At 37.8% G+C, this 16,554-nt stretch overlaps 1 protein-coding gene across 1 annotated transcript in view; it reads right to left on the reverse strand.

Annotated features, from left to right (window-relative positions):
* Positions 1-511: 511 nt before the first annotated feature.
* Positions 512-16,554, reverse strand: part of LOC136886441 (small G protein signaling modulator 2) — a 202,004-nt gene continuing 185,961 nt past the window's right edge. The window contains exons 26-27 of the mRNA XM_067159218.2: positions 15,752-15,871; positions 512-1,362 (exon numbers count right to left, since the gene is read on the reverse strand). Of these exons, the coding sequence (XP_067015319.2) occupies positions 15,783-15,871 (89 nt within the window). The 3' untranslated portion in view covers positions 512-1,362; positions 15,752-15,782. The remainder of the gene's footprint in view (positions 1,363-15,751; positions 15,872-16,554) is intronic.

Below are 16,554 nucleotides of genomic sequence, written 5' to 3' on the forward strand. Positions count from 1 at the left end.
CTCCCCCTTTTACATGATGTCTATAAACTCAGGCTGCACACATTACTGACTTACCCCCGTGAATCTGTCATTTCCACATCTTTCAGAGCCTTTCCCTTGTCATTTTTAGTCGCACAGTTGATGACTTTGACATGAATACCCACTGTTTCTTTGTCCTTGACATGCAGACATTTTTATTTGTTTGTTAAATTAATGTTCTGTATCACTATTGCACACATGTAACTAACTGGGAGGATCACAAGTAAATGGAGGTAGTTTCACTCTCTGGTGGTACGACAAACATGCGTCACTAAATGAAGCATAACCAAACAAACGTCTAAGTTGTATTTTACCACTTTGGAAAAAACAACAGCAACAAAGTTCATTGTTGTTCCGCGGTATGAGGTAACATAGACTTTTCTTCCATAAATCAAACACAATCTCTAGACTCACTCACATACACATGCAGATGAATACACTGAGGAAAGAATAAGATATTCTCAATTAAAATTTATAATTTATTCTCATAAATGTTTAATAAGTACAAAAAGGGTAACAATTCAGTTACATATCTGTGTGTTCCTTGTCAATTTCCTCTATATAAAATTAGAGGAATATTCAATATTAAATAAATAACTCAAACAAGGTTTTCTGCTCTTATCCTTGGTGTTCGCTCCAGTCTCGAGAGTCTAAGAAGCAAGAATTTTAAACAATTTCAGTGGATCATTATCTGGAAGTGTACCCATACCCTTGCAGCATTTCCTCACTGTATAGCAATTCCCATCCGCTTCCTCAGGAATTTCGTTGAATAAGGGTCTCCAGTAATTCCAGATATCTTTTGCCAATATCTGAAACAAGATTTTAGCCTCTTGACTCACGTCCCCATAGTTTTGATGATGAAAGCGAATGCCACGCAGGTGTAGTTGTCCAGCACTGCTCTGAATTTAGTCCGTTTTATTGCGCACGGCCAATTCCGCAGCAGGACCAGCAACCTTGCAAGCGTGAGGCTGCTGAAGTATCGACACACAAGGCATTCCAGAAGAGAGATCTGCCCTTCTTCCATGGGACTAAAGTGAGAATATCAGAGCGTTTTCCATCTGTACGATTGATGCCACTCAGTTCCAGGATAGATGTAAAAGCTCTTTTGGTGATCTCGTTAATTGAACAGAAAATTGCCCAGCACTCTTAGAGCAACTAGAAGCACGACGGCCATAAACGTCGACTTCCACTCCACATGTGACTGCAATATTTTGCAAGCGAGAGGTATTGATAAGTGCGCCCACATTGGATGATAGAAGAGCAAAATGACAGGCTGATGGGTTTATCACATCCAGGGATGCTGGAGGCTTCATGGCCTTGCATGAGTATATCTCAACATTTTCACTGTAATCAGAGAACGCAGACTTGATAAAATCAGATACTCCACAGACAGAAGCAAGAAAAGTGGGAATCGAAACTTACGAATTCCAAGGCTTGCAAATTTTATTGGTAAATATGTGAGGATCTAGTTATTTTTCTGAAATGGTATGTTGAGTACAGACTCAAATCATCAGCTTGAACAAGGAAAGGAAGGAAGTAAGTATTTCAATTTAGGAATAAAGAGACAGTTCTTCAATAAGAAGTATGCCACGTGAGAATTGGCATGCAGCCTTGTTTTGCTATTTCTTCCCCAGCTCCAACTGTAAACAGTGATCCAAGTAAGGATAGACTGGAACATGTTATAACACGAATATTGGGAATGGTGCTCTGATGGTGCCGGGCTCAGTGGCTCAGACGGTTGAGATGCTGGCCTTCTGACCCCAACTTGGCAGGCTCAGTCCGGTGGTATCTGAAGGCGCTCAAATACGTCAGCCTCGTGTCGGTGGATTTACTGGCGCGTAAAAGAACTCCTGCGGGACAAAATTCCGGCACTTTGGCGTCTCCGAAAACCGTGCACGTAGTTAGTGGGACGTAAAGCAAATAACATTATTATTATTAGTGCTCTGAAGTGCAGAAACTGTATATATATATATAAGTATATTTATGCAGATTCACTTCCAAACCGTTGTTTTTACAAGACACAATTTTCTTTAGATCCATAAGAATGCTATCAGGACTAGTCGTCAGGTGTGCGATAACATGCTGGAGTGCAAGTGACAAAATAATATTAGAATCGAAATAGAAGTTAGAAGGGTATTTACAAGCTGAAAGCTTGTCCTGTCTGTAGCTATCATTGGTGTTGAATGTATTTTTTAAGTCACTTTTTGCTAAGATTTTACTTGATGCAGTATGTAGATATAGGAAAGTTTGTGTGGAATGGATAATGGAGTACCGAAAGATAATTTAGCAATAGGCCTTCTAAACGTGTTCCCGTTAGCAACAGGTCGAATGCGTCTGTCAGTTTTACATTTTTTTATAACAGGTAAGTTCTTCAGTCTGTTGAAATTAATTTACAAATAAACTAATTTGTAAAGTACCTGAAAAAGAAACAAATTAACTAAAAATAGAATGACACGTTTCATTGTTGAAAGAATATGATCAGATTCTATCAAGTCACACTCAAAATAAATTGTGTTTAAATACTTGAAATTTGGAACTTATTTTAATGAAGTGCTCACTTCTCTAGCTGTGCTCCAAATGCAGTTTGACGTCAACAGAAATGGCAAAACGAAAAATTACTGGTAAAGTAGCCAGCCCATTATATGTTCATTAAAAGAACACTACACAATTTACAGAACAATTCAAATAGGATAAGAATAATGATTTTATTTTTTTAGAATCGGCTTTATGTCACACTGTGACAATGTGATAGGAAAGGGCTATGAGTGAGAAAGGAAGCAGCTGTGGCCTTACTTAAGGTATAATACAGCATTTGCCTGCTGTAAAAACGGAAAACACGGAAAAGCATCTTTAGGGCTGCCGACAGTGGGGTTCGAACCCACTATCTCCTGAATGCAAGTTCATAGCTGTGTGCTCCTAACCGCACGGCCAATTCGCTCAGTATAATAATAATAATAATAATAATAATAATAATAATAATAATAATAATAATAATAATGGGATAATAAAAGGTAAAAGTGCAGTTGATCTAATCGCCGGCTGGTATCTTGCATTATCTGCTAGACTGGAGAGAAGCGAGGACTGCCCCGCACTACACCGGACGCGTGTGTCATTTGATAGAATCTGATGATGTTCTTTCACAATGAAACAATGTTTTTAGTTAAGTTGTTTTGGCAGAACTAAGTCCAAACTGAAAAGAAATGACTTTAGAAGAAAAAGACAGTTTTGTGAAGAGCTATTGATATGGCCCCATAAAAGTTTGACAATATTTCAGAACTAAGTCGCCCTCTTAAAACAAAACTGCATAATTTGGTGATAGATTGGAGAAGTCTTCTTCTGGCAATCCCAGCTGATTTAGAGATGTTGGGGATGGAACAGTCCTTATTTTCTGAAAATAATATTGCTTTATATATAGAACACAGATTTCTCTGCACAGAGTAAGTTAAATAGAAACTACAGCGCTCTCTCCTTCAACTCCAGCATATTATGCATCTTACAAATTGTACTTGGTAGATAATTTGTATACACAGGGACTAAGTAAAAGAATTTAAAATTTTTCACCAGTTATCACATTTCTTGGTGAGAAGGGGATAATATTGAAATGGAATACACCGCTCACAGTATATGCTCTCCTGCCGACAACTTTCACTCTTGTCTGACTGCGTCTCCATTTCGTTGATGAGATCAAATAATCTATTTACTGCACACAAGTGAACATCACGTCTTACAACAGGAGCTGATTGAGTTTGTTCCTATTTTACAGTTGGTAATATCATATCAGTCCCATGGCAGGTTGCAGAGATCACATACATGAAATGTTTTGTTTTGCATCGCATCGCTAATTCAGTTCTCAAATGATAAAGCTTTTGTTTAGGTCCTGTCCATGATCAATCCAGCATTGTATTTGTGGTGGAAAACTCTGCCCTCTTCTCTTGTCTTTCTTATGCAACTTTGGTCCAGTTAGTCGAGCAAGAATCTTATTTGTAGGTCCTCCATCAAGAAAGTTTCTTTTTTGAGTTTGTATACTAATCTTGATGGGATGTATTTGGACAGTCCTAGAGCCAGCTTTAAGAAATGTGCCTTTGTTTTCACCAGATTCTTGAGGTACTTTACACTGAGATTTTCCCAAACGATTTCTATACCATAACATAGGGTTGGAATCGTTTTAGCTATGAAGAGTTTCAAGGCAGAAGCGAAACTTAGGATTTTGACGTCCTTGATGTCTAACATTCCCTTGATTGCTGCCATGGGTCTCTTGATAATGTGTATTCTAAACAACTTTGTTGTTGGTTACAATGAGAAATTAAATAAACTTCTATAACTCACAGCTGAGAATGTCAGGTGCTGCCTCAGCTCTTGCAGGAAGTGAATGTAATGTAGATGTTTGTTCTAAGGATTTTAAAATGCAGTTCGCTTCAGAATTTTGGAATACTGGACCTGCCTGTTGGAATATGCTCAAAGTGCAAATACAGATTAGGGACACATTGCAGACCTCTGTTCCATAAAATAACTCAGTTTTCACAAAAATATAACTAAGACGTTTGTTTGTGCATATGCTTAGAATTATTGATTACCTTAAAACAGGGTTAAGTGGATCACAGATGCATGGATACCAAATTACATCTTCAAAGCAAATATTGAAACTCACGAGTAACCTGAATATGAAGAGGAGAGATGATTCCTATTTATATATCGTCCATGAAGCATCTGTGGATGTGTGATCCATAGAACCCCGTTTTACAGTACCATACTGACCCCAAGGTAAGACTGCCTCGCATATAGACAACCCTGAATTTATGAAGGTATTTTACAAGAAAAATTAAATAATGAATAAATATAATTACAACGTATTAAATCTCTCCTGTAACTAAGATAGGAACACTACAATGCCAGGTCGTTCTATTGCTTGTTCCTGTTCAATACAAGCTCTAAGAACAAAAGTTTTATTTTAATACAAAACATTGTGGGCTTTCCTCAGTAATGCTGATAAATGTTGTGTTCACCTTTTAATGATTGAAAATTATTTATTCTATTATATTTGTTGTATGTGTGTGGACCCAACATCTTTAATGGATTTAGAGAAGTCAATGCAGATTATGGTTAAGTTTATCTGCCGGTAGACATTGTGAGCGAGTCTCAAACCACCCCAGACTTGCTACGGACTGATGGAGGTTTCAAACATAAAATTTTTAATGGAAATTAAAGTTATGTTTTATTCCATTCCCCTTGGCTACATCATGCTGGCCTCTTACGTGGAGGTCCCGGGTTCGATTCCCGGCCAGGTCAGGAAATGAGGGCTGCTCGGCTCTACAGGATTACGGTGGCGAGATGGCGGCCCCGGTCAATAAAGCCAAGAATAACGGCCGAGAGGATTCGTCATGCTGACCACAAGCGGTGGTCGCTTGGTAGGCCAAGGCCCTTCGAGGCTGTTGCGCCATGGGGTTTGCTTTGTTTGGCTACATCGTGTGTTTAATAGTGTAGTTATCGATGCATTAAATGATGCAGGATTCGGAACACCCTGTAGCTGCCTTGGTGTAGACACTCCTGCTTTTCCAAAGAAATTAAGAGTTTTGAAAGCCATGACAGAATCGACAAAAAGTGGTGGAGATATGCTATATCGGCGATCCGCCCAATCACTCGTACGCTCAAAGTTGTGTCCTTTACCAGAAGATTATTCACCCGCATACTGACCTTGAGGTCAGCTTTCTGTATCATCCGGCCACGTCATTTCACATCACTGTGTGTTTCTTCCATCATTCAACAGACAAACATGCGTCTAGCTGCAGCCTAAGAGTTACATCCCTACCGGAAGATTAAGGGCCATGATTCATTCGTCTGCCTTGTGACCCTAAAGACAGGTTGGATGATCTAGCCACGTCATATTTCACACAACTATATGCATATTTCTTGTATTATTCTAATGCCAAATGTTGCGTTTAAGAACATCTGTCCACCCATAGCACTACCAAAGTAACTCACATGGCACCTCTAAACGAAGAGTACATTGTAGTAACTTCACAACTAATTGGATAAACCTGGTTTCATTCCTCCTTCATAAGTCCAGTCCCAATCTTTGATGCTCTGAATGCTTCTCTTTTCTTTGTCATTCCGTCAAGGTCATATGTTAAACTCAGAAACACCAAACTTTCTCGCAGCTTGTTTTGCCTGATAGTCTGAAGTCTCTTCTATATGCCTTGCCCGGCGATCAGTGCACAGTGTTCTTCAATCTTCAGTCCTCGCTGTCCTTTAAAATGATGTAAAATGTGCCCCAAGTATGCAATTTTCCTGCATTTGATGTTGATCAGTAGTTCTCTTTTAGAGTTTGCTCTCTGTTCGTTAGAGACTCTTAGCATTCATCTATGATATTACATTATAAATTCCCCCCCCCCCCCCCCCTTTTTTTTTTTGCATGTCCTCTACCTGGACATCTTAATTCACTTATCCGAAGAACGTCAATCTTTAAGCTTCAACTCCATAAAGCAAAATTGATCAAACATAACATTTAACCATGCGCTGTCCACCACCATATCGTAACGGTTAGCATTATTAGCTGCCGTCCTCACGGGCCCGGGTTTGATTCCCAGTACTGCCAGAAATTTACGAATGGCAGGAGGGCTGGTATGTGGTTGCAGCTCACCTCCATTGGGGGTGCACCACCAGTTTACTTTTACCATGTGCCGTCTCAGTTTTAAGTTTAAGCTGTCATCACACAGTAAAGCATTCATTTTCTTGAATGCTGATCTTGCCATTTCTATACAGGTCTTAATTTCAAGATCTGGGTTTAAATCATCTGATATCCAACTACCAAGGTATTTAAACTTGTCAACTTGTTGGATTTGTTGGCCTTTCAGTTTCAGAATAGATTTAACTCTTCCTTGACTGAAAACCATTAGTTTAGTTTTCTTAGTGTTGACTGTGAGACCCATTTCTTCTCCAACTGTATTAAGCTTGTCTAGGTACAGTTGTAGTACCATCTGAGTGTGCGTATTAGATCTCCGTTGACCTTGATTCGCAATTGTGCATCTGTTAGTGCCTTAAATACAGCTCCCAAGTAGATGTGAAATAATAACAAGGACAAAACACATCCTTGTCGAACCCCACGCTAATTTCCATATAGTCTGATGTATCAACATCAATCTTCACCACAACCTTTTCATTCCAGTAGAGGTTTTCGATGATTCTGATATCTTTACTGTCAATTCCAGTTTGTTGGAGTATTCTGATGAGCTCATCATGTTTTACTCTATCAAATGCTTCTTCATAATCTATGAAGCAGACAAATACATTTTTCTGTTGGTCCCAGCATTCTTGGAGAACAGTTATTAATCCAAATAGAGCCTCACGAGTTCCATAACCATTTCTAATTCTAAACTGGGTATTTTCTATCTGGTCTTCACATTTCTTTCTTATTTGGTCATGTATAATTCTCAGGAAGGATTTCAACAAATGGCTTATTGAGCTTATAACACGATATTTGTTGATTTTTTAGAAGTTGATTGTTTTGGCAGGAGAATGAAGTAGATAACAGCCAATCATTAGGTATTTCTCCAGAGTTGTATATGTTATTCAAGAGGTCCACTATCTTATTAATTTGTTCGTCAGTGATAAGTTTGATAACTTCAGATGAAATCTCATCAGCGCCCAAAGCTTTTCCGTCTTTTAATTGATTTATGGCAGGAGTTATTTCCGATTTCAAAATTATTGGCCCATCTGCATATTTATTACTTGTGGTCGGTTATCATAAGAGAGGTCTGTAATATATTTTTCCCATGTCTTGAGCCTGTCAATATGATTTACAATAGATTTACCAAAATTGTCTCCTAAAGAATGGGACATCTTGGGCCTGAAGGTCCTGGTTACTTCTTTGGTGACTTTATGCATATTGAAGGCGTCATGCTTTTCATTGAGAGTCTCTTTAGTTTTACATTTTTCATTCATCCAATCATGTGTGGCTTTTCTAATTGCTCTTCTAATTTGATTATTAATCTGCCAATATTGATCCTTGTTGGATTTAACACTCTTGCGTTTTACCATCAAATGTTCTGTCATCCATTTCTTCTTCATGTTTCTGTTGTCTGGCTGAAGGTGTCAGGAGAGTGGTTTTTATTCCATTGGTTCTCTACCTCTTGACTGTTAAATGCTAGTTGCTTTAGTTCTTCACTGAGTTCATAAGCAACTTGTTGTTTTCCTCACATCTATTCTGCTTGAATGTTTGTTTTTATGCAAAACTTTTAATCTCATTTGTGCATCAGTGACTAGTGGGTTACAATAAAGTTCCTGAATCTCCTACCGATTGCGTTTTGGAATGTCATGCTCATTATCAGCTGGTGAAATTCAAGTGTACAATCTATGGTCTAGGAGTTGGTGCCATGTGTTAGTGATGACCATTTCATTTTCTTGACAACCTGTCTCCATAATCATTAGATTTACCAAGTCCCCAAATTCCCACCTAATCTCCAGGCTGTCCGTTTCTGATCCCTGCATTGAAATCTCCCATTATTATTGTTACATTATCCCTTTTCGTTGCTTTCAGGATCATATCTGCTGTGGGAGCGTATAAGACCATAAGTCGATCTGAAACTGATGCCATGTTTCACAAATATTGCTGCACCACTACGGGGAGCACTGGCAGAGTAGCGTAAATTCCCATCATCTCTTTTGCATGTACCTCTGCCTAGCCATCTTAATTCACTTCTCCCAAGAACGTCAGTCTAACTTTTTCATTTCTTTAATCCAGTTTGCCAGCCGTGAACAAACCGGGAGACTGTTAGCACCCCCTTCCCGGGACTAGGGACTCTATCCATAATGACATCCTGGGGAAAATATAACCAGAGTGGTTTCCCGTTGCCTTCTCCGGTTTCTGTTCAGCTGCCCTAACATGGAGAACAGACTGCCGTGATCCAGTGTGATCCGATGCCATAAAGGCCGGGTTTCAAATACCATTTATTCAGGTTTAACACAACAGATGACTCGCGTATGCATGCTGACTGATCGCTGACAAAGAGAATATAACATTCTTATTTTCTATTTCTTTGAGAGGTTGGCACGTGCTGGCCATGTCATGTGCACCACGAACTTTGCGTGGCAAGTTTGTTTAAATTAAGAACTAGTGTTAGCTTGAATGGTCCACCCAATCAATACACTTCACTTTACAAGTGAAAGCTATTTAATATAAAAATATATTAAACATACTTTGGAACATTTCATCTCGTTTGAGACTTCTTCAGCCATAATGTCTCGTGGCAGATTACAATGCTCATTGCTGCTGTCTAATAATTTAAAAATGGAAGAACCCATGTCCTTTAAGAACTGTTTGAGAATTCACTAAATATAAAATATACACATAATTTACATAAAATTTTTCATCACTTCTTGCAAAAAAATTTATCTTCAGTGCTAAAAATATCAAAAAGTATTATGTTTGGCTATTTCATGGATTAAGTGTAGTTCTTTGTTTAATAATAATGGATATAAGAAAGAAAGGGTCAACAAAATTATCCACAAAATAAAACATAAGCCTAAATGAAAGTTAACCAGAACAGACAAATCCAAGAAAGACTACGTACTCTTTACCTTTAATAACACATCTATGCCCCATAACCAATATTTTCAAAAGACACAACCTGAAAATAGTGTAAAAAAACTACACATAACAATGCCAATAATCTACATAACACCAAATCAATCAACAGCAATAATAAATATAGCTATTCAGGAGTGTACCGTATGAAATGCAATAACATCGGACGTACTGGTAGAAACTTTATGACCCACTACAACGAGCACTTCAACGACTATAAACATAAATTCACAAACATTGAAAATGACATGCAGGTTCCAAGGGCCCCTTGCACAATCTTACAGAAGAATTTTACATTACTTACGCTAACCCTAATTCTAATTTAAATGAAATTACAGAGAAAACAAACATCTTTAAAGAACGCTTACCTTAAGAGAATCAACGAACAAAACCTGACACGTGCTAAACCCCCTCAACAGCTACTCATCCTGCCCCTCCACACCTCCTCACAGACACCAATTAGCCCAAGACGAACACAGAACAGGGCACAATGTGCTTCCAAACCACACACAACGTCAGCCGGCAACAACAGTAAGTACACATACATACACTCCACACGAATAATAGGTATTGCCGATCACCACAATGAATCACTTACCTTTCATTTTATCTTTCACAGATATTTGTTACATCTATACACAGCTGCCAAGGGAAGGAGCCTCTGCTCCAGTCAAATACCATAGCGCAACTGAACATAGGACGCCACGACTCGACCTCTAATGTAAGCAGCACGGATTTATGTGTGCACGTTCTAGAACCTACTCTTTGCTCAAGTTTCAACCGAGTCCACACAATCCGATTATGATGAATTTAACATGTAACTTTATGTTTCGTATATATATGTGACCCAAGACTTGAGAACCTTGTTTTAAGTGTAACTCAGTACCTACAATGCAGGTCATTGATCTTTTAACACAATTTACTCCAACAGTCAACTCCAATTGTTCATAATAATCATTATTCATTAAGACTGCAGGAACAGAGCTACTCAGCTTTAATATGGGGCACAAGATTCCATCACATCTGAAAGTCTAGGAAATAAGAAGAGCAACCCATAAGCCCAATAAACTAATCAATGCATATGCTCTTCCTGGGTTATTTTACATATCTTATAAAGATAGGGCCTAAAACCAAGTAACTCACATTTATGAACAATCCATATTTTTACAACGTGTTTTATGTATGTTACTCACGAACAAGATAATACTGGAAAAGATTTCATTACAGTGTATAAGGCACATGGAACAGGAAGTGCAACTCATAACATTCCACAAGACCAACATATTGTGATTAATATACAGTAGAAGTTCACTATAGCGAGTACGGCATATAACGAGAATTCCGTTATAGCGACGACTTTCTTCTGTCCCTTCAAAATTCCTATATTAAACTGTGTATCGTCCTTTGGTTACAGCGAGAGCCCCATCAATGACGCATCCGTTATTACGAGCGATTAAGCGCGCACGATTTTTTCCGTTACCGATATTTATGCACCCCAGCGATGATATTGCATGCGATCGATTACTTTCGACATCGTGTCCTCGCTATGTGCACTAGCGAGTTCTCTCGTCGTCATTCGAAGGCGATGTTGGAGTTGATAAGTAATACCCTTGGACTGCTATTCTCTAAAGAAAATTCAAAATGAAAGAGGATAACGTTTTCGTAATAACTGCATAAATAACGTGGCCGATAACAGTTGTTAACTCGTTAAAAATAAAGACTGAAGTACTTACTTTTAATGTTATATACGGAAATAAGTACTAACAATGTGATACACCTCAAGATATGGCAGAGTACATCACTGATTTCAGTGGATATTTCATATCTTCTCGCGTCTAGTTAAATTTTGGAAAGGCTATTTACATGTAAATTTTTTGCGAGGAGGTTATCATTTCTCTACATGCGTTTCAAACATGTTTTCATGATACATATACGGTTAGGTTAGGTGACGCTGTTGAAGAAGAAAGCTGAGGTGTTTGCCACAGAAGTCTCTAGAGTGATACCGTATTTCTCCGAATCCAAGAGTTTTTTTTCTCAGAATCCCATGCGAAAACTCAAGGGTTGTTGCATTCGCGGCCTAACAGAAAGTTAATGGATACCACTGGCAATTACCGCCACACAACTCGTTGCCAACAAATGACCGCCTCTTTACTACACATCGCTCGCCACGACAACCGGTTGTACAGTGCCTGTGTTTTTCTCAAATCTGCGACATGCGACCCTTTGAATTCTTAGAAAAGCCATGGCTACTCAGTGGCAGAGTTATAACGCGTCTATTGTACTTGACGCTTAGTAAAATTAAGTTTTATAGACAACAGGAATATTTTCGTGATGGATAGCCGTATTGTAAAGATACGTGGAAAAGGTATTGCCGGCAAATTTTCAACGGGTTCTAGTCGATATTATGATGCCAATTTTAAGTTAATGGTTATTAAACACTCGGAAATGTAGAATAATTGTGCAGCCGCAAGAAAATACGGCATAGGCCTAACTAAAGCCAATATTTGGCGTTAGTGTGAAGACAAAAGAGCTAAAAAAAAGCGTACTGTACAAACAATGCATTCAGTGGTCCGCAACAAGGATGCTTTAAAAAGTCTACGATTAAAATTGTGAGGTATGTGCACGAAAAACGCAAGGGCGGAATGGCCATACCGTGGCGCAATAAACTTGTTGGTTGACTTTCAAGGTCCGCAATTAGGCCTATACATCGCCAGCCGCTGAATTTGGCCGAACCCGGCAAGCGAGACGTGCTTGTAGCGGTAGCCGGTTATATCTGACGCTGACTAAAAGTAAGAGTTTTATAGACAGCAAGAATAATTTCCTGATGGATCGTCGTATTGTAGATGCGTAAATAATGTGGCTGATAGCAGTTGTTAACACATTAAAAATAAAGACTGAAGTAAACGATATCTTAATTTTAATGTTATATACGGAAATTAAGTAAGAATGTGATACATCTCAAGATATGGCAGAGTACATCACTGATTTCGGAGGATATTTCATATCTTCTCACATCTAGTTAAATTTTGGAAATGCTATTTACATGTAAATTTTTGCGAGGAGGTTATTTCTCTACATGCGTATTTTTTGAAGGAAAAAGTGGGGTTCATCTTGAATTCGGAGAATTCGGAATAGGTATTGCCGGGAAATTTTCAACGGGTTCTCTTCGGTATTATGATGCCAATGTTAAGTTAATGGTCCTTAAACCCGTGGAAATAAAGAATAATTGTGCAGCCGCAAAAAGAAAGAAATACGGCATGATGAAAATCAAATGTTCGGCATCTAAAAATAGTCTAAAAATGCGCAGGCCTACTGTACAACAAGGCATTCGTATGATTTTACGAAGTTCTTTTTGAGCCTGATTTAAATTTTTTGAAGGAAAAAGTGGGGTTCATCTTGGATTCGAAGAAATACGGTACTATATTTTTTTCAGAATGAAATTAAACATACACTTTCATGTAGTATCGGATTACGAAAAATAAACAAGTAAGCCATAGTATGGATATCATCTGCGGAAACGCAAGTTTTGAACAAAGTGATTGCCGTTTCATACCGATTTTAATGTGCATGGGGGTTTTTCCGACTTTTATACAAAAATCGGATATAACGATAATCCGTTATAGCGAGTAAATTTTTCGCTGTTATGAATTATCGCTGTAATGGACTTCTACTGTACATACCTTCTGTGATATCATATATATTCTACAAAAGCTAGCACCTAACTTTATATCTCATGCCTATGAGCAATTTAACTTTTATAGAAATGTTTTTATGTACTTCACTTATGTTAAGACAATGTATACTAAGTTTTAATCCGACGATTGTCCCCATTCATGACCCATGACATTTTGTCGCTCTGTGACATTCCTGTTGGATTTTATAATGTTTGTATTGCATGATATATTATATGTGACTGTGTGACCAGCTGATGATGACCTAGAAAGGTTGAAACTGGTCCTAATTTTAATTTAATAATAATATATATTGATTAGGTGGAAGTCTTCTTCTTATTGCATTTGTGTACAATATCAATACGGAATGAGACTTATAGATTACGAAGAATTAAGCTACCAATACGGTGGTCATGGAGCACAGATACGACAGGCTATCTCAGAAGCATTAGATTCCTTCTACCAGAAATAGCTTATTTTTTGAAAGGAATTTTCATATGAATTAAAGCTTTCAAATATTCTGATGTGGATTTGGTCCCATTTTCCTATTCCGAGACCAGAATTCAAATCTCCCTCAGTCAGTACACTGCAGGTCATTTTCAAGAAATGTCGTTCAAATTTTAACATTGAAGGAAAAATTTTTTTTGCAAGAAGTGATCTACAATTTTATGTAAATAATGTGTATATTTTGTCTTTAGTGTATTCTCAAACAGTTCATAAAGGACATGGGTAATTCCAAATTTAAATTTTTAGACAGCAACAATGAGCATTGTAATCTGCAACGAGGTGTTATGGCTGAAGAAGTCTCAAAAGTTCCAAAGTATGTTTAATATATTTTTATATTAAATAGTTTTCACTTGTAAATTGAAGTATATTGATTGGGTGGACCATTAAAGCTAACATAGTTCTTAATTTAAACTGTATCAATACGGATCTATATGATGAAGTTCGTAAATTGTAACAAGTTTGTTTAACTCAAGGTATTGCTTTTATTGTGTTTTTGCGTATTATACTGTGAATTTGTTTAGGGTAAGATGGTAAAATATTATTCGGAACACTTGTGTTAAAAGTCCATTCAGGCTATGTCCTTAGGAAGTGACGGTATATATATCTCCTGGTGATGAAAACAGTGACACTCCTCAAATTACTACTACTGTCGAAAGTGAAAATGACGATTATTTTAATATTAACCAGCAAAATGCAAGTCACCATGATGACGAGCCTAAGCTCAATTTTCAATTTGAAATTCTAACAGTGACATTAACATGTATATGAAATTATTATTACTATGCCAAATACTAATTCAAATTTGCAAAATTAATTACAGAAAGTGGAAATTAATAATTCATTAACTTTTTTCACACAAAGACATAAGCGCGAACAAAGTAAATCACAGGACATACACATGGATACATCGTGAATCACAAAAAACAATTTCGTCCATATAGATTCAAAACTGAGGCGAGTGCAAAATTTTCAATAAGACTTTACATTTTGCCTTAATTTAGGTTGGCCGTTTTAGCAGTACATTAGCTTGGCAGGGAAAGGGTTAACTGAAATTACAAATACACACTGAATTCCACACTATTTCCCATGACTACACTAGTGATCAGAACTGAATGCATGAACACAAATAGACTGCAAACCACAAATTGGAAAAAATCAAAGCTTGAGAAATTTCAGTTTATTTGTGACTTTTGAGTTCAGCTGCGACGCATCTGCTGACTTCTGCCACACAAGCCTGTACAACTGGCAAATGAGACAAACAGACCTTCACAAAAGTGAGTTTTTAAATGTTTCGCTGGGCACATGAAACTACGGCTTTTATTAGTACATTTATCTGCTTCTGTGGATCAGTGGTAGAGTGTCGGCCTCTGGATCGCAAGATAGGGAGGGTTCAAACCCGGGAGAGGTAGTCGGATTTTCGAAACGTGGAAAGAAAGTCCATTCGACACTCCATATCGTATGATGTCGGCATGTAAAAGATCTCTGGTGACACATTTGGTGTTTACCCGACAAAATTCATTAAATCTCAGCCATAGATTCTCAGGAGAGTTTCGGATTACTCGGTTTGCCATCTAGTGGACCTAGAGTAAAACGGAACGTCGAAATTGACAAGCAGGCAGCCAGACGGCGTCAAATTGAAATGTCTGCACACGGTAGCTGAGGCCATATGATTATTATTATTTATTAGTACATTTCAATGTGAAATAAACACAGTCTTATATTTGGGCCAATATGGTAAAAGGAATTATGGCAGTGAACACACCACTGCATCAGCAACCAAGAACCTCACAGGAGACAACATTGGCACTCTCGTTTTGGCCTGAGAAGATGGCGTAGATCTCGCTCTTAACAGCCAGAAGCTGATGTAACATTTATACATAGTATTTACATTTGTACCAATAAATAGAATTATTAATATATGTAACAGTATATAATATTCTCTTACAGGTCGCAATATATATTTCCTCTGACTCACAAAAATATATCTTTCTCAACTTCTCTGTTGACTATTTATTCTCTATGAGGGTCTGTAGTTGCAGCACAAGATCTCGGGCCAAGGCTAGGATAACTTTAGCATTGTGCCGTTCCGCCATCTCTGAAACAGACCAAGAAAATATTACATGTAGCACAAAACTTTACAAGATATCGAACCTTCAACAGATGTGTCTTGTAATCAATCCGACTTCTTGGCCTGAATATATGACGGCCTCACATATATGGTGACCCTGAATTTTTGAAAGGTAACTATGAAAAAATTTTAATAATGAATGTAATTAAAACATACTCACATTGTCTTTTAACTGAGATAATTTAATAAGCCCTACATTAAAGCTTCAGAAGTTAAGCATTCCTCTGAAACAAGCCCAGAAATTTCGTTTAAAAAGTCTAAGATTTTAGCAGTTTTGCTCCAGAATTTCAGAAGAAAAATCCAAGCAGCTATAAAAATAAAGAAAAAACCTGAACTGCATAAATTTAGAGGAGGGTTACAACATCAGTCATGTTTGGTTGCCTCTTATACACCAAATTAAGAGTATGTACGTCAGACCAGAAAACAGAACTTGCCCACCAGACTGCCTTTCAGTATCCGCATGCTGTATGTCAAAGTCTTTGATGGCTTAGCAGACTACTCCTGGCATGAAACATGTGGCCACATGGATTGCACCTGACGAAGGTGGAGGACGTGGCTGAGCCTGGCGTAGTTTAAGTCTGATCCCTTCAATAACGTGAGCACGACATCAGTTGTTTATAACTGCTGCTATTTCATCATTCCACCAGGGA

Source organism: Anabrus simplex, chromosome X (genome assembly GCF_040414725.1).
Source record: "Anabrus simplex isolate iqAnaSimp1 chromosome X, ASM4041472v1, whole genome shotgun sequence".
Taxonomy (NCBI): domain Eukaryota; kingdom Metazoa; phylum Arthropoda; class Insecta; order Orthoptera; family Tettigoniidae; genus Anabrus; species Anabrus simplex.